Source organism: Dama dama, chromosome 21, assembly GCF_033118175.1.
Source record: "Dama dama isolate Ldn47 chromosome 21, ASM3311817v1, whole genome shotgun sequence".
NCBI classification, from domain to species: domain Eukaryota; kingdom Metazoa; phylum Chordata; class Mammalia; order Artiodactyla; family Cervidae; genus Dama; species Dama dama.
Window position 1 is genome coordinate 33,398,815 of NC_083701.1, and position 22,824 is coordinate 33,421,638.

General features: G+C 40.0%; 1 protein-coding gene across 2 annotated transcripts in view; it reads right to left on the reverse strand.

Annotated features, from left to right (window-relative positions):
- The window catches only part of SLCO5A1 (solute carrier organic anion transporter family member 5A1), a 150,239-nt gene that overhangs the window by 77,208 nt on the left and 50,207 nt on the right, over positions 1-22,824 (reverse strand). For both annotated transcript variants that reach the window (XM_061123454.1, XM_061123453.1), the window contains exon 2: positions 8,759-8,891. In XM_061123454.1, the coding sequence (XP_060979437.1) occupies positions 8,759-8,891 (133 nt within the window). The remainder of the gene's footprint in view (positions 1-8,758; positions 8,892-22,824) is intronic.

Consider the following 22,824-nt stretch of genomic DNA (forward strand, 5'->3'; position numbering starts at 1 on the left):
CTCCTAGAGGAGAACATAGGCAAAACACTCTCTGACGTAAATCACAGCAGGATCCTCTATGACCCACCTCCCAGAATATTGGAAATAAAAGCAAAAATAAACAAATGGGACCTAATGAAACTTAAAAGCTTTTGCACAACAAAGGAAACTATAAGCAAGGTGAAAAGACAGCCCTCAGAATGGGAGAAAATAATAGCAAACAAAGCAACAGACAAAGGACTAATCCAAAAATATACAAGCAACTCCTGCAGCTCAATTCCAGAAAAATAAATGACCCAATCAAAAAATGGGCCAAAGAACTAAACAGACATTTCTCCAAAGAAGACATACAGATGGCTAACAAACACATGAAAAGATGCTCAACATCACTCATTATCAGAGAAATGCAAATCAAAACCACAATGAGGTACCACTACACGCCAGTCAGGATGGCTGCTATCCAAAAGTCTACAAGCAATAAATGCTGGAGAGGGTGTGGAGCAAAGGGAACCCTCTCACACTGTTGGTGGGAATGCAAACTGGTACAGCCGCTATGGAGAACAGTGTGGAGATTTCTTAAAAAACTGGAAATAGAACTGCCATATGACCCAGCAATCCCACTTCTGGGCATACACACCAAGGAAACCAGATCTGAAAGAGACACGTGCACCCCAATATTCATCGCAGCACTGTTTATAATAGCGAGGACATGGAAGCAACCTAGATGCCCATCAGCAGACGAATGGATAAGGAAGCTATGGTACATATACACCATGGAATATTACTCAGCCATTAAAAAGAATTCATTTGAATCAGTTCTAATGAGATGGATGAAACTGGAGTCCATTATACAGAGTGAAGTAAGCCAGAAAGATAAAGACCAATACAATATACTAACGCATATATATGGAATTTAGAAAGATGGTAACGATAACCCTATATGCAAAACAGAAAAAGAGACACAGATGTACAGAACAGACTTTTGGACTCTGTGGGAGAAGGCGAGGCTGGGATGTTTCGAGAGAACAGCATCGAAAAATGTATATTATTAAGGGTGAAACAGATCACCAGCCCAGGTTGGATGCATGAGACAAGTGCTCAGGGCTGGTGCACTGGGAAGACCCAGAGGGATGGGGCGGGGAGGGATGCGGGAGGGGGAATCAGGATGGGAAACACATGTAAATCCATGGCTGATTCATGTCAATGTATGGCAAAAACCACTACAATACTGTAAAGTAATTAGCCTCCAACCAATAAAAATAAATGGAAAAAAAAAAATAAAAATAAAATTAAAAAAAAAAAAAGGAAAGCCTTCCTCAGCGATCAATGCAAAGAAATAGAGGAAAACAATAGAATGGGAAAGGCTAGAGATCTCTTCATGAAAATTAGAGATACCAAGGGAACATTTCATGCAAAGATGGGCTCAATAAAGGACAGAAATGGTATGGACCTAACAGAAGCAGAAGATATTAAGAAGAGGTGGCAAGAATACACAGAAGAATTGTACAAAAAAGATCTTCACGATCCAGATAATCAGGATGGTGTGATCACTCACCTAGAGCCAGACATCCTGGAATGTGAAGTCAAGTGGGCCTTAGGAAGCATCACTATGAACAAAGCTAGTGGAGGTGATGGAATACCAGTTGAGCTGTTTCAAATCCTGAAAGATGATGCTGTGAAAGTGCTGCACTCAATATGCCAGCAAATTTGGAAAACTCAGCAGTGGCCACAGGACTGGAAAAGGTCAGTTTTCATTCCAATCCCAAAGAAAGGCAATGCCAAAGAATGATCAAATTACTGCACAATTGCACTCATCTCACACGCTAGTAAAGTAATGCTCAAAATTCTCCAAGCCAGGCTTCAGCAATACCATGAACTTCCAAAAGTGAACCATGAACTTCCAGATGTTCAAACTGGTTTTAGAAAAGGCAGAGGAACCAGAGATCAAATTGCCAACATCTGCTGGATCATCAAAAAAGCAAGAGAGTTCCAGAAAAACATCTATTTCTGCTTTATCAACTATGCCAAAGCCTTTGACTGTATGGATCACAATAAACTGTGGAAAATTCTGGAGATGGGAATACCAGACCACATGACCTGCCTCTTGAGAAACCTGTATGCAGGTCAGGAAGCAACAGTTAGAACTGGACATGGAACAACAGACTGGTTCCAAATAGGAAAAAGAGTACGTCAAGGCTGTATATTGTCACCCTGCTTATTTACCTTATATGCAGAGTACATCATGAGAAACACTGGGCTGGATGAAGCACAAGCTGGAATCAAGATTGCCGGGAGAAATATCACTAACCTCAGATATGCAGATGACACCACCCTTATGGCAGAAAGTGAAGAAGAACTAAAGAGCCTCTTGATGAAAGTGAAAGAGGAGAGTGAAAAAGTTGGCTTAAAGCTCAACATTCAGAAAACAAAGATCATGGCATCCGGTCCCATCACTTCATGGCAGATAGATGGGCAAACAGTGGAAACAGTGGCTGATTTTATTTTTCTGGGCTCCAAAATCACTGCAGATGATGACTGCAGCCATGAAATTAAAAGACGCTTACTCCTTGAAAGGAAAGTTATGAACAACCTAGATAGCAACAGAGACGTTACTTTGCCAACAAAGGTCCCTCTAGTCAAGGCTATGGTTTTTCCAATAGTTATGTATGGATGTGAGAGTTGGACTATAAAGAAAGGTGAGTGCTAAAGAATTGATGCTTTTGAACTGTGGTGTTGGAGAAGACTCTTGAGAGTCCCTTGGACTGCAAGGAGATCCAACCAGTCCATCCTAAAGGAGATCAGTCCTGGGTGTTCATTGGAAGGACTGATGTTGAAGCTGAAACTCCAATACTTTGGCCACCTCATGCAAAGAGCTGACTCATTAGAAAAGACCCTGATGCTGGCAAAGATTGAGGGCAGGAGGAGAAGGGGACAACAGAGGATGAGATGGTTGGATGGCATCACCGATTCGATGGACATGGGTTTGGGTGGACTCCGGGAGTTGGTAATGCACAGGGAGGCCTGGCATGCTCCGGTTCATGGGGTCACAAAGAGTCAGACATGAGTGAGCGACTGAACTGAACTGATAGATACTTTTTTTAAGAAAAAAAAAGACAAATATCTGGTGTGAAATGTTTTTCAAATTGCTGATGGCATTCAAATATTTTTCTGCAAGCACTTAAGAATGTATTAACCCTTCTTAGCCGGGCTTCCCAAAACTTAACCAAGAACGAGTAGGGATAAAGGCATTTACACCTGGGGCCTTCCCCGGAGGTCCAGTGGTTAAGACTGTGTGCTCCCAGTTCAATCCCTGCTCAGGGATAAGATCCCATATGGCACTTGACTCATCATGTGGCCAGAAAAACAAAAAGAGAGAGAGATACACTCTATCTTCACATTCAAGAACTTACAACTTATTTGTAAAGAGCTAAAGATATGAGAAACAATTCCTAACAACCCCCCACAATGCAAGAATGTACATAATTGTTAGATTGCGTGGTATAGAAGGGCTTCCCTGGGGGCTCAGACAGTAAAGAATCTGCCTGTAATGCAGGAGACCCAGATTCGATCCCTGGGAAGATCTTGAACGCTATAAAAATTCAGAAGGGAAATCAACGTGTCAGAAAGCTTCCTAGGAGAAGTAGAACTTGAGCTTCCATAGAATTGAGATTCTGTCTTTAAACTCATCTGAAGTTGCCATGCTGCCGAGACGAGGAAGCAAACACAGAGTAGACCTCAAATTCTAGCCCTGTTTAGAGCATGTGGTAAGGCTTGGGGCTTCTGGCGTGCATAATTCCCCAAGGGCAATTTTTCAGTCTCCTTTCAATCTTTTCTTAACAAAGAGAGGTCCCTGGTCTTGCCTAATAGGGTCGCAAATTGTCCAACTAGAATTCCTCAACTTCAAACTCTGTCCTCAAAACTTCTAAGTTCATAAACACTCATATTCTGGCCTCTGTATCAACACGTTCCATCAGTTGTCATCAGAATGCAAATAGCATTTTAAGCCCTCATGTGGAATACAACCCAGTCAGCATATAGATAACTGCAAAGCAAAAATTCATTTGTAAAAAGTAAATGTTTCAGGACTTCTCTGGTGGTGCAGTGGTTAAGACTCTGCGCTTCCACTACAGGGGTCATGAGTTCCATCCCCGGTCAGGGAACTAAAATGCCACATGCTACTAGGTACAGCCAAAAAACATTAATTAAAATTTTTTCTAATTACTTAGAAAAGCAAGTGTTTCTATTAAAATGCTGTTATCAGCTACTAAAGGTCATAGCTTAGCTGAGAGAATCATTCTTAGAACCAGTCATTAAAAATCCAGTGTGCTATTTTCAAAGATACTTAACGTTGTATCCAATTAAGATATTAAAACAATCAGAAAAGGATTTCATTTTGAGAAGCCATCTCAAAGCAGGCTTCCAGCAATCTCAATGAATCAGAATATAATCATGAACCCAGGGCCTAACACAGGTTAGGTACTCAAAACATTTCCTAAATAAATAACCTAAATAAATAAACCGACTGAATGAGGGTCGGTTTTTTAAAAAAGGGAGTCATCTATCTTCAGGGAACATAGCTATGAAAATACCTGGCCCTTTTGTACCTGGCTGCATACAAGGTCTATCCTAACCCAGCCCTGCCTTTAACTTCCTTCAATTTCTGCAAACTCTGCATTCAAGTCCCCTGAACTCCTTAGCTCCCTGGACCTCCCACACTCTGTCCAGAAGAGGCCAGGCAGCAGAGTGTAGGGGGCCATTCTTGAGCTATAGCTTCAGGAAGACCCAGGTTTTTATCCAGTCTTCACCACTCACTAGCCCTAAGATTCTGGAGAAATTAGTTTGCTTCTCTGAACAGGCTTTCTCACCTGAAAGGAAGGAAATAATAACTTTGGGGGGAATCATCAAAATTAAGAAGACAGTATGCTCCTGCTCAGTCACATCCTACTTTCTGCAACCCCATGGACTGTAACCTGCCAGGCTCCTCTGTCCATGGGATTCTCCAGTCAAGAATACTGGAGTGGAAAAAAAAAAAAAAAGAATACTGGAGTGGATAGCCATTTCGTTCTCCAGGGGATCTTCCCAACCCAGGGATCAAACCTGTGTCTCTTGCATCTCCTACATTGGTAGGCGGATTCTTGACCACTGAGCCCCACAGCCTGCCAAACAACAATAATTTCATGGTAGCTAGTACTGTTTTTTTATTTACATCTGTACTTAGGGCCCCACCTCCAGCCAGAGCCACTGACTTAAAATTATATGCAAACATTATAGATACTCAAAGGACTCCGAATGGAGAGTAAATAACAGAAGAAGGGGAAGAATTGCAGTAAATGAACAAAAATAATAAAAAGGGTTTAGGGACATTTCTAAGCAGAGCAAACTGGTCTCCAGTAACATGGAAATGAACATATGATAGTTGGTGCCAAAGAGGACTTTGAGAAAAGCTGGGTAAGGTAAGGAAGTGTGCATTATATAGTAGAAAAAGATGCATCAGTAAGAGCTAGAATTGAAAAGCTAGGACCCCTTTCATGAGCCAATACCCAGAGACTCTTCATGAAGGGAGCACAGTTAAGTACATTGACTAAAATCTCCACTCTGGACTGTTTCTTATCCAGCTCTCACTGACTCTCAGACTAAAGTCTGAGAGATGTTCAAGTCTGGCAAGATGTTCAAATTGCCAACCATCAATTTCCTCATCTGCAAAATGGGCATACACTTAGTGATGACACGTGGTTGTTATAATGCTTCAGTAAAAATGTCAGTAAAGGTTTTAATGTAATGTTTGACACATAGTGAGCACCCAATTAATATTAGCATTATTCACTTACTCCTTCCTTCTCTCTTCCAGCATATGTTTACCGAAAAACCTATCATTATTATTGAGCTGTTGTTTAGTTGCTAAGTCGCGTCCGACTCTTTCACCACCCCATGAACTGTAGCCCTCCAGGCTCGTCTGTCCATGGGATTTCCAGGGCAAGAATACTGGAGTGGGTTGCCATTTCCTTCTTCAGGGGATCTTCCCAACCCAGGGATCGAATCTGTGTCTCTTGTGTTTCCTGCATTGGCAGACAGGTCCTTTACCAGAGTCGCCTGGGAAGCCATCATCATTGGGCATCATAAAAACTAATGTTGTATCACATAACTCTGTCTCTGTTCAAGGTTAGAAGTCTGTTAAAAACGGGGCTACTCAACAGACAAAACTCATTTTTAAAGAAAACATTTCTATATGGACAACTTTTAACATTTGTAGAAGTAATATTGAGCCATTAAAATGAATAAAACTACTTGAGCACAGATTAAAGTCAAAAGACTGAATAATAGCTAGCACACATTATGTAGGGAGAACTACTTAGAGCTCCACATACACAGACTCATTTATTCCTCACAACAACTGCATGAAGTAGGTACTGCAACTATTTCCATTTTGAGGATTAAAAAAAAAAAAAAAAACCTTGGGGCTCAGAGGAGTTAAGTAACTTCCCTAAGGTCACACAGTTATTAGGTGGCAGACCGGGATTTAAATCCAAGAGTCTACACTTAGTTGCTTCACTTTGCTACCAACTGGGTTGATACATATTGGAAAACTTAGCAAAAACAGCATAAAGCACTTATAATCTTAAAGCACCTGCTTCCTTGCCTTCTCTCTGCCCCTGATCTGGCCCTCGTCTTTTTCTCTCCCTCCAGCTATTCCCTTTTGCCATACTCTTCTCATGACATCCATACAGAACACAGATTATACATGGGATGGTCGCAAATACATTTTAATAATCTAATTTTCTGAGAATTTTTTTAAAAATTTCTTCTTCTGAAAAAAAAATTTCTTCCTCTGAATTATTTCAGAACTACAAAGAAAATAATAACTGAGATCAAAAATTTTACTGCTGACCAAGAACATAAAATTCCTGTGTTATTCCCCTCCTGCTGACAAGGGAACTCCCTTTTGTACGATTTGAAAATTCTACCAGGACAGACTCATCTATTATAGATCTTAACACTTCCACCTTCAAAGACTATTTACTTATGAAAATAACAAGTGTTCTATAATTTAATTAATATTTATTAACCACTTAGAAAATAGTGTTAAACATTATTCCCACATAGCTCAAGTTATGAAGTTATTATCGTAAGAATTTCATTATAAAATGAAACACAGAGAGAACACAAGTAGTCTAAGAAACTCTTTAGGAAGTAATTACTCAACACTAGTTTCTAATAATGAAATTCTCTATTCTAAAATGAAAATATCTTATCAATGTATACCCAGTACCAAGCCATGTTAAATAAATCTGGGATGCCAATACTCTGAGTGCTTGCAATTGTGAAGAAATATCATGTTCAAGTTCAGAACTGGGAAGAATTCAAATGCAGCCCTTGGATATATATGAATAAGTAACCTATCATCCAAAGTTGGGGTTCTCTTTCTAAACTCTAAACTTAGGGACTTCTCTGGTGGTCCAGTGGTTAAGACTCCCTGTGTCCACTACAGGAGGCAAGAGTTCAATCTCTCCTTGTCAAGTGGCCAAAAAGAAAAAAGAAAAAAATATATTCTTGAACTGGATAAAAATGAAAACACAGCATACCAACTTTAAAAAAAATATATAAAAATAAAATCCAAAGCTTACGTATTTAGCAAGACAATTAAAGACTATCAAGTGACCAAAAGGGAGGGGGTGTGTATATGTACGGCTGATTCACTGTGCTATACGGTAGAGACCAACACAACACTGCAAAGCAACTCTATGCCAATAAAATTAATTTAAACAAAAAAGGTGTGCAAGTGAGAGAGTAATTAATCTTCAGCACATCCAGGGAAATGAACTATACCTTAGGGAAAAGACTCACTAAGAGTGGAACAATGGAATCAGAGTTAGAGTTCGGGGCAGTGGATGAGGACAAAGCAAAACACAAATACAATAAGTGGGGAGAAAATATCTTTTAAAAGGCCCAGAAAAGACAATGCAAGTTCTAATTCAAGTATACAGGGAAGTCCCAACACAGCCACATTCCCCTTTTCCTTCCCTCTGCTAGGAAGAAAACAGCCATCTTCATCCTAAAGAATGTGGATTTAGCTGTTGATCCCAACTCCTCTGTGTTGGTTTCCTATTGCTGTGATAACAAATCCCCACACACTGCGTGGCTTAAGACAACACAAATGCATCATCTGAGAGCTCTCGAGTCAGGATCAAACCGCGTCTCTTAAGTCTCCTGCATTGGCAGGTGGGTTCTTCACCACTAGTACCACCTGGGAAGCTGTAACCCCTGGAGGGCAGAAGTGTCAATAAAAGATGGGCATGGCTGCATTCCTTCTGGAGGTTCTACTGAGGAACCTACTTCCTTGATCTTCCGAACTTCTGCAGTCGACCTGCATTCCTTGGCTTGTGGTCCTCTGCTCATCGTCAAAGCATATCACTCCAACCTCTGCTTCAGTCATCACAACTCCTTCTCTCACTCCGACCCTCCTGCCCCTCTCCTTCCCTCATAAAGACCCTTGTGATTATACTGGGCCCACTTGGATCATCCCAGATAATCTCCCCATCTGAAGTTCCTAAACTTCCATCAGCAAAAGTCCCCATTGCCATGTAAAGGTAAATTCATAAATCTGGGAATTAGGACAAAGATATCTTTGGAGATTATTATCCTGCTTACTACCACCTTCTAGGTGACACTGAGCTATTTTTCATCTTCCCATTGGGGAAATTCTTATTTTAACTACAAGGGGACTATGACTCTAACTATCATAATACCAAGTGAAATGAAAGATGCAGTAAACAATTCTTACCAGTTCCCAATGAAACGAGGATCATCCTGGTTAAGGTGAACAGGATTTCTGGGATCAACATAAAAACCAATAAGAAGTCCACCTAGTAAATATCCCACTGCAGGACCGAGTGCTCCCATGACATACATGATGGCTGGGAAGACAGAAAGGGAAATGTGAAATATAACCTCATGCTATTTCTTTCAGCAGTTGTCCAATTTCAGTCATACCATGTTTATGTCACAGTTAAATCCAGTTAACAATTTCCCAAAACAGAGAACTTTAGAGCATCTATGTTGACATTTGGGCTTTAAACTATGTCCTTTATTTAACTGTTGCCTGTCGTCCTCTTAGTACATCAGAACTTCTTTGGTTGCTTCTGAAAGTACAGACCTGGGCTAGTTATTGAGGTAGTTTACTGGATAATCAAGACAGGCTATCAAAGTAGTCTCAAGAAAAGAGGGAAAAAAGGAATGTCACTGATCCCAGCTAGAATATTCTAACGGGCTGAGGGAACTGAAAACCAATTTTGCCATGAAGTTGGATTCAGTTGAACTGGTAAAGCTGCTTAATCAAGCACCCTCAAACCACTAATGTTTTCAAGTCACCACTTTAGAATCAAAGAACGCCTCACAATGCATTTGGTTTATTGTTAATTGAGGAATCTTACCTAAAGGTTAATAAATCTCCTTAAATGCATGAGTGAGAAGGTCAGAAAGCACTAACCCACAGTTGAATTAGAAAAAATTTCAAAGCACATCTAAAGGGGGAGAGGAGGTTACTGTCAGTAGATCAGAAACATCATTCTGTCCAAAAACATGTGGTCACCAAAATGGGGTAATAGCAAAATAATAATAATGAAAACAAATACATTGTCAAGTCTTTATATTGTTTCCACTGCTGTTATTGAAATTTATAAAAAATAATATATTGCTGCAGACTTTCCTGGCAGTCGAGTGGTTAAGACTCCCATTGCAGGTGGTATGAGTTTGATCCCTGGTTGGAGAACTAAGATTTCACATGCCTCTCCCTGCAGCCAATACATCAATACATAAATGTTCAAAAATAAATAAATATTGCCAGTTTAAAAATTTTGAGATAGAATATGAAATTCCTTGAAAGTCACAGAAGAATCTAGCCACACTCCAAACATGTGTTTACCCTGCTGAAATCAGTTATTTGGGGACAAATCAATAAACACCTTTAAGATACTCCTGTGTACAAGGCATGATCACAAACTCAGGTGACACATGCTTCTCCTTTCTGTTGCTATCATGCATTTTCACCAAAGAATAAATAAGTGATCTATCATAGCCTTTAAATAGTCCCTATTTACCAGAAAGCAAATTTGAACTAATCAAAATCCTGACTTTATCAGCTGCACCTAAATAAGCATTGAATAATCTTATACTTCCTGTCACTCATAACTACAGATGGTAATTTAACACCTGCTCACACTTTTCTCACCATTTCAAAAGAGAAAAGCACAGTGTTTATGTATCTTACGGCATCATCTGCTTGTAACAATAAGACATTAGGCTCTTAGACTTCTCCATCTGTGTTTGGAAATGGAGAATGGAGGCACAGAGGAAAGTAATTGGCATTCTTTTGGAAGTATGCTTTTCATAAAATAAAATTAGAATTTTGATAAATATCTTGTTAACCTCTCTGTTTATAGCCTAAAACAGAACTCAAGAATAGCAAGTACTTTTTCTGATTCAGGTATTCCCATAAGCATATGAAGATAAAATTTATGTTTACACCTCCAGGCAAATCAGCGCCATTTACAACTCAAAACTGTAATGAGGACAAAATGTGACATGAATCATCTCCCTGAAACAGTTCTTCTGCCATGAAAGAGACTGTCTTACAAACACAGACGGGGGGAAAGAGTATTTCCGCCACACTGTTGATGCCTGGGGCACTTGAGTGCAGCATCTTGAAGTGCCAAGAAGCCATGTGCAGACTCTATGCTGGCATGACCATTCGATCAGCAGTGAATGGAAAATCAATTAAATATGTTCACCAAGAAACCCTAATTCTTTACGAAACATAGATCAAGATTTTTAAAATTCACCTATAGAATCAGAAAAATCCACTTTAATTATATAGCCAACAATGTTAAGTCCAATGGAATCACTCTCATTAACAGAAATACACATCAATACTAAGCGTAAATAGGTAACTAATGAGAATCTACTGTATAGCACAGGGAATTCTACTCAGTGCTCTGTGGTGACCCAGATGGGAAGGAACCCAAAAATGAGGGGGTATATGTACCGTATAACTGATTCACTTTGTGTACAGTGGAAACTAACAACACTGTAAAGCAACTGTACTCCAATCAAAATTTTTAAAGGAAATAAAACACTACTGAATTTAAAAAAGTAAATATGGAGATCCTTCAAAGAATTCTTATAATGCATTCAAATTATGATCTATTTTATTAAATTGCAATGTGCATATACTTTATATACAAATTTGTATATGATGAAACATGTCGTTATTTTATAAATTGAAAAAAGACTGAAAAAAACCTCAGAATTACATATATATACTCCACATAAAACTATATGACTATATTCTGCTTTACTATTAATACATATCATAAAATATCTATATGGTATACATAGATGTATCTTTTTATATATTTATAAATATATATCACTAAAAGTATATATGTACATATAACTTACTGACATGATCCCATTTAGTAAATAAATCACTCTAGCCATTCAGTAAGACGCATGAAGCACATAACCCCGAGATGTGCTCAGTCAGTTGTGTTTGACTCTTTACAGGCCCATGGACCATACCCCACCAGGCTCCTCTGTCCAGTTGGATTCTTTACCACTAGCACCACCTGGGAAGCCCCACCCCCAGTGTACTTTTCAGTAAAATACTGTGTACGTGGCCCATTAGTCTCTGTCTCACAGCTGGAATCTATATTAGTAAATCCTGCTGGTTCTACCATCAAATCAGTTCTAACATGCAGCTCCCTACCTCCACCCTGGTCCAAGCCGCCATCATCACTTACCTGGAAAATTGCTTCAGATACCAGACAACTAGGGACAGACAGCGCCCACACCCCAGAGCCCTCTGAAATTATTCACACTAGTCAATCCTACACCTGCTTACCTTGCCTAACTCATTCTTCTATGGGGAAACCAAAATCAAGGCTCTAGCTCACAATCCTTCCCTCTCTGTACCTGTAACTGACCCTGGTGCTTCCTCATGCAGTTCCTATGGCATCATGTGCACACCTTCTTTCTTTAAATGTTTATTTACTTGGCTGCGCTGAGTCTTAGCTGTGACATTCAGGATCTTTGATCTTCGTTGCAGCACAATGAATCTTTAGTTGAAGCATTCAAACTCTTTGTTCCAGCATGCAAAATTTAGTTCCCCAACTAGGGATGGAACTCAGGACCTTTGCCTTGGGAAAGCAGAGTCTTAGCCACTGGACCACTAGAGAAGTCCCGTGTGCACCCCTTCTTGGTAACTGTGAGTAGAAAACTATCTTCTCAAAGGTAATTGTCTCCTAATCTATTGGCCTCGCTAAACCTCAAATTTCCCATTAAAACACTGTATTTTAGAACAATATGATGGCTAAAGAATGACTATGTCCCTTGCTCCCTATCCTATGCCTCTGGCTTCTCCTTGGTCTGGATCAGCTTCCTCCCTTTCTTACCAACACGTAGAGTTTCTCCATCAGTTGTTCACTGGTCACGGACTTAGATACTGAACCACCTGAAGTCATGATACTGTTCCTCTCTTCTCTTACCATCTCTTCACTGCTCATCTACCAGTTCTGTCCTCACCTGACCCCTAACCTGTCTCCTATAGTTTGGGTATTATTTCTCTCCTGACTCTGTCTTCATCTCATATTGCCCAGTTGTGCATTGATGTCTTCCAGCAGCGCCCCCTCAGACTTGATCTGTCCCCAGAATCTCTGCTCACCTGGTGCTGGCTGCATGGTCACTCCCTAGTCCTTTTTTCCAGAACATGATATTTATTGCTTGACTTCCCTGGTGGGTCAGACTGTAAAGAATCCACCTGCAATGCAGAAGACCCAGGTTTGATCCCTGGAGGAAGGAATGGCTACCCATTCCAGTATTCCTGCCTGGAGAATTCCATGAGCAGAGGAGCCTGGAGGGCTACGGTCCATGGGGTCACAGGGAATGGGGCATAACTGAGCGACTAACACTCAACTATAGCTCTCTGGCCCTCATGTGCTTACACTCTCTATCAAAGCCCGGCTCCTTCCCTCTGACCTCTGGAAGCCCCAGAAATATCTGTCCTTGGATGTCACATCAACAACTACCTAGTGCTGCCACCGGAACAGGTGTGTATTACTGCTACGCCTCACTTCTTTATCTTTCCAACTAGGTTGGATGCTCCTAGAGGGAGTCAGCAAGAACTATGCATTTCTAAAATTTCTCCAAGATCTAAAACACAAAATAATTCACACAGGAAGCACTGAAGTCAGTCCGGTGGTGGGAACATGATCCTGGAGTTAAACTGCCTCAGGTTAGACCTCTACTTTCCCCCTGCTTCTGTGCAAGAGCAAAAGTTATTTATTTATCCTCCACTTTCCTCAGGGGGGGCAGAAAAAGATGTTAAATAAGATTATGCACATAAAGTGCACAGCATATAATGAAAGTGAAAGTGAAAGTCGTTCAGTCATGTATGACTCTTTGCAATCCCATGGACTAGTCCATGGAATTACCCAGTCCAGAATTAACTAGTCCATTCTTTACCAGTTGAGCCACAAAGGAAGCCCAGGGCATATAATAAACACTGAAGAAATAGTACATTGTATTTTTTGTGTGCTGAAAGATGACCTATTCATTCTCTAATAAACATTAATCTTGTATATATCAAACATACATTTTTTAACAGAAGGCATACTTAACAACGTTATAGTACCTTTAAAAAAAAAGGACCTTTTCTGGAATCACTATCCCTTGTTGGACAGATGGGAGTGGGAAGAGGGAATATCTAGACCTCTCTTTCCTCACAGAAGGGCAGCAAAGAACAACTTCTAAAGCTGAGCACACGTCTGTGCTGTGTTGTGCTTCGTTGCTCAGTCAGGTCCGACTCTTTGCAACCCCATGGACTATAGCCCGCCAGGTTCCTCTGTCCAGGGGGATTCTCCAGGTAAGAATACTTGAATGGGTTGCCATGCTCTCCCCAAGGGGATCTTCCCAACCCAGGGATCGAACTCAGGTCTCCCGCATTGCAGGCAGATTCTTTACTATCTGAGCCACGAGGGAAGCCCAAGAATGCTGGAATGGGTGGCCTCTCCCTTCTCGAGGGGATCTTCCCAACCCAGGAATCAAACCAGAGTCTTGCATTGCAGGAGGATTCTTTACCAGCTGAGCTCCCAGGGAAGCGCCAAGCACACGTCTCTATCTGTTGTTCTTCAATAACTCTTAGGGTTTTTCTAATGATTCAGAATATAGCATGGATTCACTGCAGAGAAAGCCCTCAAGAGCACAAAAAATTACTGTTTTTTAAAAATCTTCCACAATTGCTACCATCCACATAATGGTGTCAATTGTGTTATATTATTCATAGCTGTATAAACTTTTTAAGTAGCTGCAGTTATACAGGACCTATTGTTCCATAATGTTTTTCACATAATACCTCAGATATTTCCTATGTCAATAAATATTTCTCAAGAATGTTTGTTACAGCTAAATGGTGTGTCACCACGTGGCTGTGACATACTTCACTTAATAATCCCTTCCCAGGACTTCTCTCTGGCGGTCCAGTGGCTAGGACTCCACACTCCAAACGCCCAGGTTCAATCCTGGGTCAGAGAAATAGACCCCTCAGGCCGCAACTAAGAGTTTGCATACTGCAAATAACAATTCTGCATTAAAATAAATGAAGATCCTACATGCCACAGAAAAATAAATACATGTTTTTTAATTCTAAAAACAACAATAACAACAAATAATCCCTTCCTGATGTCAGTGTTTCCCTATCACAAGAGTCTGACTGGGGTTATAGCTCTAAGATCATAAGAACAATTTGGAACTTTGTTACTGCATATGTTGCACAAAACCAGACAGTCATAGCCTGAGGATTATAACCCCAACCCACAAACCAAACTGAGCCATGTACTTTTGGGGACTTAAGAAGTCACACCTGATGGGAAAGAGCCACCCCCCTTCAGTGGAAGGAACTAGCTTTCACCTTGACCTTGGACATCACAGCACGTTTGACCAGGACCACTCCTCGGGAATTCCACGGACAGAGGAGCCCAGCAGGCTACAGTCCCTGGGGCTGCAAGAGTCTGACAATACTTGGTGGCTAAACCACCACCACCACCACTCTTGGGGAAGGCTGATCAGCAATAACTTAAGGACTGTCACCTCGCCTGCTTTCAGCCATCTTTCCTTCACTTATCTGTTCACCAGTTTTGTTATCTTCAGATCCTCCATTTTGATCTCCTTAAATTACTTTTTACCCTATTCTGTAATCGCTTACGCTTTTTATGTAAAAGTCCATTAACTTCTATTTTTAATCCCATTTATCTTCACATTTTTAATGCTTCTCCTGTAGACTTAACCTTTATTATAATCTAGTATCTCTTTCACATCATTAACTCTTTTACTTTTTGATCTTTATTTTTTTAATGCATTTTATCTTTAAAATATTTTTCATCAGGGTTTTATTTTTTAATTAACTTTAAAGTTTTTTTAAAAAATTATTCATTACTTTTTATTTCTCACATCTTAAGAAAGTTTTCTTACTACTGTAGTTTATTTATAGGAGGCAATGGCTCCCCTCCTAGAACAGGTCCTATATCCACATTCTTTAGGCAGTTAGGGGAAGGTCAAATGTTCTTCCTGAGTCTTTTGGGCCTTGATTATTTTCAGCTCAAAACAATCCACAGGCCAAAGAGATGTTTGAAGTGGTAAGTTTTGCTCCCCAACACCCTAAATCCCAAGAAAATACTCTAGAACTCCTCACCATGAGCCTCACTGGACGTGGAAAACCAAGAGGCCCAGTCAAAACCCTACAAGCTGCTGGAAACCAATGCTGATAAGGGTTTAGGTTACATGTAAAATTTAGGCTCAGTCTCAGGACCTGGGATCGCACCCAGAATGCTCCCACACAGAGCATTTTGCACACCTGCCTAAGGTCCTCCAATAACCATCAAACTCATTTGGGACATAATGACAGGAGGTTGCCCTCTTGAATACGTTTGGAGGCACAGTTACTACTAAAAAATGAAATATTTCCTGCCATAACAATATAAACAAGGATGTCACAGTCATCAGCAATTCCAGCCCTCCAATGCGAGCTGGAACACCTGATGAAAAGAGCCAACTCACTGGAAAAGACTCTGATGCTGGGAAATATTGAGGGCAGGAGAAGAGGGTGACAGAGGATGAGATGGAAGATTGCATCATCGACTCAAAGAACATGACTTTGAATAAACTCTGAGAGATAGTGAAGGACAAGGAAGCCTGGCATGCCACAGTTCATGGGGTCGCAAAGAGTAGGACATGACTTAGCAACTGAACAACACAGGGCACTTGGGGAAGGAGAATACCTGCGATCCTACAGCCATCAGGCTGCAGCCATTCCCAATGGTGAGCCCCAAGGGAGCTCAGAATGTGAGAAACAAAGGATACCAACCTTGTAGCTGAGATGCATATGAAAGGAATGATTTCAGTGAGTCCAGACTCTTGCCTCTTCCCATACACAGAAAAGTGCTAAATTCCTTAACTTGGGATATCTGGTTTTAATTCACAAAGATACTTGTGACGTTCAGACTACCTGCCCTTTGTTGCAAATTTCTGTATAACCTGTTTCCTTCCCCTCCGACCCCTGTCCCCCAGCCTCCCCGAAGCAGTTATCTCAGGGTCTCTTGAGATACTATCTCCCAGGCTTGGAGTCCTAAAAATTTCCACAGAATAAAATATAACTCTCAACTTTTAGGTTTGGAATATTTTTTAACATCAACACTTACCTCATACAACAAGAGGACATGAAAATCAAGCCACACTAGACTGCCACATGGCAGCAGTGACACCAACTGAAATTCAACTTGCAGTTTCTTGAAAATTAGCCAAGGTACTTTGTAGCATCAGAGCATCAGGTCAAAGGAAAATATCCCCTCACTCATGCTTCCACTCACAAGCACAGACAGATAAGAAACTTTTGATCTCGGTTATTTTGAGCAGTGATTTTTTTTTTTCTTTTAAGTGATTCAGTTATCTTGACACAGGCCTGAGAGCAAAAGAACAGCTGCCACAGCCGTCAAGGGAGAGTCTATCACTTTGCTAAGACATCCAGAGAACATCTTAGGTCACAGATGAGAAGATGAGGGAAAGGGCTTTAAGTAGATCCCGAGTATTTTTCCCTCACAATCATAGTGAGCTGTAGCTAGTTGAAATTCACTATCTTCTTTTAGAAATATTTTTGAAAGTACTGGGTTGGCCAAAAGGTTCATTTGGGTTTTTCCATACCATCAGAAAGTAACCATTTACGGCAGAATCAAAAAATACTTAGAAATAAATTCAATAAAATATGTGCAACACCTGTACGTTGAAAATTTAAAAACATTGCTAAAATTAAAGAAGACCTAAACAGAACTGATAAGTAACCTTTAAGGCCCTCCCAGGACAGACACCCCTCCCCACCACCACCATGCCCTATGATGATCTCTCTTTGTATTGTTTTTTTTTTTTAAGCTATAGTCTCCCAGGCCTCCAAAGTCTGGCTCAAGAATTAAATGGATGTGAACTTGTAATGACAAAAATAGCAGTTGGGCCAGGAAAACTGTTGTTTTACAGATGCTAATATTCCCACCAAATGGAAGAAATTAACTACTTGATGACTGTGAGCCATCAACTACCATCAACTACAGAATTGTGCTCAAGTCGATCACATATCCTGCCATATCCCTCCCTCACCTTTCCTTTAAAAATGCTTCCCTGGGGCTTTCCTGGTGGTCCAGTGGCTAAGAATCCACCCCACAACACAAGGGGCACCAGTTCAATCCCTGGTCTGGGACAATCCCACATGCCATGCAGCAACGGAGCCCAGGCATCACAACTACCAAGCGCATGTGCTACAACTACCGAAGCCCAAGCACACGAGAGCCTGCTCTCCGCAACAAGAGCAGCCACCACCACGAGAGGCCCGCAGGCCACGAGAGAGCAGCCCCACGAGAGAGCAGCCGTGGCTTGCCGCAACTAGAGAAAGCCCGTGTGCAGCAACAAAGGCCCATTTCATTTGTAAAGTCCATCTTTCCAGAATTGGCAATTTCTCAAAGATTCAATTTCTAAGAACACAAACCCCAAGGAATATTTCAGTTGAACTGTGAAAACAGAATACCTATCTTCCAGAAACTACACTAGGCACTTTCCATCTTCCATCCATTCAACACTAACAACTTTGAGGGGCGGGGGGGGGGGGCGGAAATGATATTCATTCCCATTTTACAGATGAGGCAGCTGAGTCCTCAAGCAGTTAAGATCAGCAATTAATAAGAGCTAGAGTCAAAATGAAATAAGTGCTAGAGTCAAAATGAGAACTTGGCTCCATCTGAAACTAAAGCCTATCTTCTCTCCGTTTATGGATACATCTCCAAAATACAAAAAAAAGCAACAAGAGTTTAATTATAAGAAGTATATAGGAGAATTCCCTGGTGGCCCACTGGTTAGGACTCTGCGCTTTCACTACCAAGGGTGTCGGTTCAATCCCTGGTCAGGGAACTAATATCCTACAAGCTGCACTGTGCAGCCAAAAAAAAAGAGAATATAATTTCCTACTATTGAACAAATTAATCCCACTAGAGCTGAAAATCTCAAAATATTTTTGGAACTGTTAGTAGCAGGAGTTTTAGAAGCCATCTAAAGGAAAAAGAAACTCACTATTTAGATTTCCATCTCCAGTTTCATTCCTAATTGGCTGCCATAAGGATGACAGAGAAACATACATTATCTGAAAAATACCTTCCAAATATGTGGTATGACATTTACTTGGGTAATTACAGTAAAGACTCAGAAGAGCACACCAGCTGTTAAGAGCAGATTAAATTTACCTCCCAGGGATGGGTAGGTCACTGCCAAAAAACACCTTCCAGGTAAACAGCCATAGGTATGACACAACTCCTGTTTGCCGTCCAGGCACTCGAAGAAACATGATTCTCCCAAGAAGGATCCAAGTCTAGAGAAACGCTAAGACATAAGTGAAATCATCTCATGTACAAAGGCCCCTACCCTCATAGGCATCATCAGGGCCATCCACTGAATTTTATAGACATTCGTCTGAAATAAACTTTTTACGACACCTTCAATGTTACCACCCACCCACATCAATCCACAAGAATTGGTTCTATCACAGTAAGACTGCTTACACTAGGGCTCACTATAAAGCTTATTCTTATATTTAGAGAAAGGTTTATAGTCAAAGTCTACAGTCATTGACAAGAGAACTATTACCAAAAGATAACACTGGGCATTTATTATGTGTAAGATAGTGTGCTAAACCCTTTGTAGGTATCTTCTCACTTCATCTTCACAGCAACCTTATAAATTAAATGCTATTATTGTCCTAATTTTATGTATTTTACTTTGTAACCACCTCTTTAATGAAGGAATAGAATAAATTCATCCCAATTAAAAGACAATAATCCCTGACTCTTTGTTATCTAACAACAAAGAAGATAATTTATCAATAAACACTTTTACTAAGTTACTATGCCTAAGCTTTTTGTGCTTCTTCCTCATACAACACTATATAACTTACAGTAATAAATTTTCATTGGGATGTTGGTTTACAGGCTACTTTTATGAGAAAGAAATATGGGAAATGACCAATCTAACATCAGGCATTTTGTGTTAAAATAAGAAGCAATGTTCAGTGCGGTTATAAGAAGACAATTATGATTCAATATTCAAGTGGTTGGTAAGACCATCAGCTTCAGCATTAGCTGTCTGTGTAGGTCTCTGTCACAGGCTGACTGTGATCTTAGAAAAGATACTTAATCTTTAGACAAGTTTCCTCATCTATAAATAGGGGATCATAACTTATCTACTTCCAAGAGTTCGTGAGGGGATAAGTGAGGTAATGACACAAAACTCTAAACACTTACTAAGGGTTCAGTCAATGTCAGCTGTAAAATTATCATTATTAGTACTTCTATAATTATATTCAACTTCATGGTTAAAATTACAATTCTGAGCAATACAAGATTTTAAAGTATATTCAGAGCTACCAAAGGATGATGATGTTATATTCAGTATCACTTTAGTGTTAAGTGTATGTTATTATTTCCAAAGTCTTCAAGTATGGAATAGTCATATCTGGTTATCAGATCATCAGCATAGTCAATTACACCAAAACACGTTATTCCTTAATCATTAATCAATTGGTAGCTACTTGTTGAAGTTATATTGTATGAAATGTCTGGTGTTAAATATAAATTATAAAAAGAACCATGCCCCTTCCTGAAAAAAAAAATTGTGCAGAACTCTTCTTGTCAGGAGCAAAATGCACGAGAAAAGATAACTGGCAGCATAAGACATAAGCACAATGAAGTGGTCCCAATAAAAACTAAGAGAAGACTTAAGGGGAAAAAAGTGGAAGAAAACTAACACTTGTTAAGTGCCTCCTCCTTGATTTTTAAACACAATAATCATCCCAACAAATATCTTAAAAATAAGTTTAATTAGTTTCTGCTTTACAGAAGGAGTCTGACCTTTGAAATGGTAAGGGATATACCCAAGTCACAAAACTAGCAAGCAGCAGATTTCAGCCAGACTGTCTGACTCCAAGGACCACATACACTGCACCAAATGGCCTCCCACATGATTTAAATGAAACCACCACTGAAATCACTCTTAACACTCAACAAATACCAAGATCAAAGCATTAAAAAAAAATTTTTTTAATAAATATATAAATAAATAAAATTAACCCATCCTTACAGTGTTCTCCTGGCAGAAAGATATTGATTTTATACAATAGTCAAATAAGAAAAAAGAAATATCAATACAAAGTCCTAGGCTTTAAAAAGAAAATCCTGAATTATCATAGGAGCTATTATAATTTTCAGAGCAAAGCTATCTTTGAGATGTTTTCATGAATTTATTACGTTAAATTTTCCAATTTATTCATACACTTTATCAAGCTCTCAAGGACACTTCTGGAGAAGGAAATGGCAGCCCACACCAGTATTCTTGCCTGGAGACTCCTGTGGACAGAGGAGCCTGGTGGGCTACAGTCCATGGGGTCACAAAGAGTCAGACACAACTGAGGCAACTTAGCAAGCATGCAAGAACATTTCTAGAGTAAAATCACCACTTACAGAGCATGAATTTTTAGACCTGACTGGAGATCATACAGCTATTATGTAATATTTAATAGTTCAAAATGAGAAGTTAATATACTTCTAAAAATACCAAAGAAACTAGCAGATAAAAATGTCAACGGTGATCATCAAAAATGCTTTGAGTTCTAATTCTTTCATACTCTTCTTAAGAGTTCTGCATTTTTGGAGAAGGAAATGGCAACCCACTCCAGTATTCTTGCCTGGAAAAGTCCATGGACAGAGGAGCCTGGCGGGCTGCAGTCCATGGGGTTACATGATTGAGCATGTGTGCACAAGGGTGGAAGGAGATGGGTTGGTAGCAATAAACTGGTAGAACTTTAAAAAAAAAAAGAGTTCTGCATTTTGTATCAGGGATGGCCTGAATAAATAACATCATTTTATATGTGGCAACCCTTTTTTATATTTCAGCCCATTCTCAATGATACAGATTTACCACTATCTTATAAACATCATGACCCATCCATTCCTCAGTTTTCAACTGCTTTCAGGATGTTTCACTAATATGTAAATATGCTGAGGCGGGGCGGGGGGTGGGGGGCAGGAACCCAGATAATTCCTAGAGCATTTTAATAAATCATAATTCTGAGCTGTGCATAGTGATCTTCAGTGCTTAAATGACAACATTTAATTAATATTATACACCCAGTTTTCATAAATATCATGCATCTTTGCAGCTCAGTTAATGAAGTTTTGGTAATGTTATTAATTGGTAAGAAACCTTAAAACAATTAATTACTGATTCTCCTCAACAAAGTAGACTCTTTTCATAATTTAGCCAATATACTCACGTGTGCACACACACACACAAACCAGAAATGGAAAAGAAATGGAGAGCTTAAGACATATATCTGGCAATGTGAAACTACTCGAAAAATGATCTTGAGGACTTACTGGCTGTCCAGTAGTTAAGACTCTCCACTTTCAATACAGGGAGCATGGGTTCGATCCCTGGTCAGGGAACTAGACCCCACACGCTGCACAGCGTGGCCAAACAATTTTTTTATCTTATTCATTAAAACAATTATCTTGCTTAGAAGTATCTAGATAATTGAGGGAAATGGCAATTCTATCAAATATTTGGGAGAAATACCTGAATTAGTGAATACTTTAACTACTTAAATAGCCTAAAAGAAATTAAGTAAAAGGCTTGACAACCTCAACTAAACGGCTATTCAGTCCAAGAATACAGTAAAGAGTTAAGGATCCATTTCTTTGACTGTTCATGATTTCAAAACTAAAAGTGAAGATTCCTTTAAAATTTTGTTGTTCATTCTTAATTGGCTATGTGTTATGTCACTTTAGCCGTGTCCGACTCTTTGCAATCGTAGGGACTGTAGCCCACCAGGCTCCTCTGTCCATGGGATTCTCCAGGCAAGAATCCTGGAGTGGGTCGCCACGCCCTCCTCCAGGGGATCTTCCCAACCCAGGGATTAAACCCACACCTCTTAGGTCCCTGCATTGGCAGGCAGGTTCTTTACTACTAGCGCCACCATCAGCTATAGACCAAGACAAAATAAAAAGTTTAAAGTTTGGAAAAAATAAAATGTTGTTGTGTTTTAGTCGCCAGGTCGTGTCTGACTCTTTTGCAATTCCATGGACTGTAGCCCACGAAGCTCCTCTGTCCATGGGATTTCCCAGGCAAAAATACTGGCATGGGTTGCCATTTCCTCTTCCAGGGTATCTTCCCAGCCCAAGGATCCAACCTCTGTCTCCTGAGTCTTCTGAATTG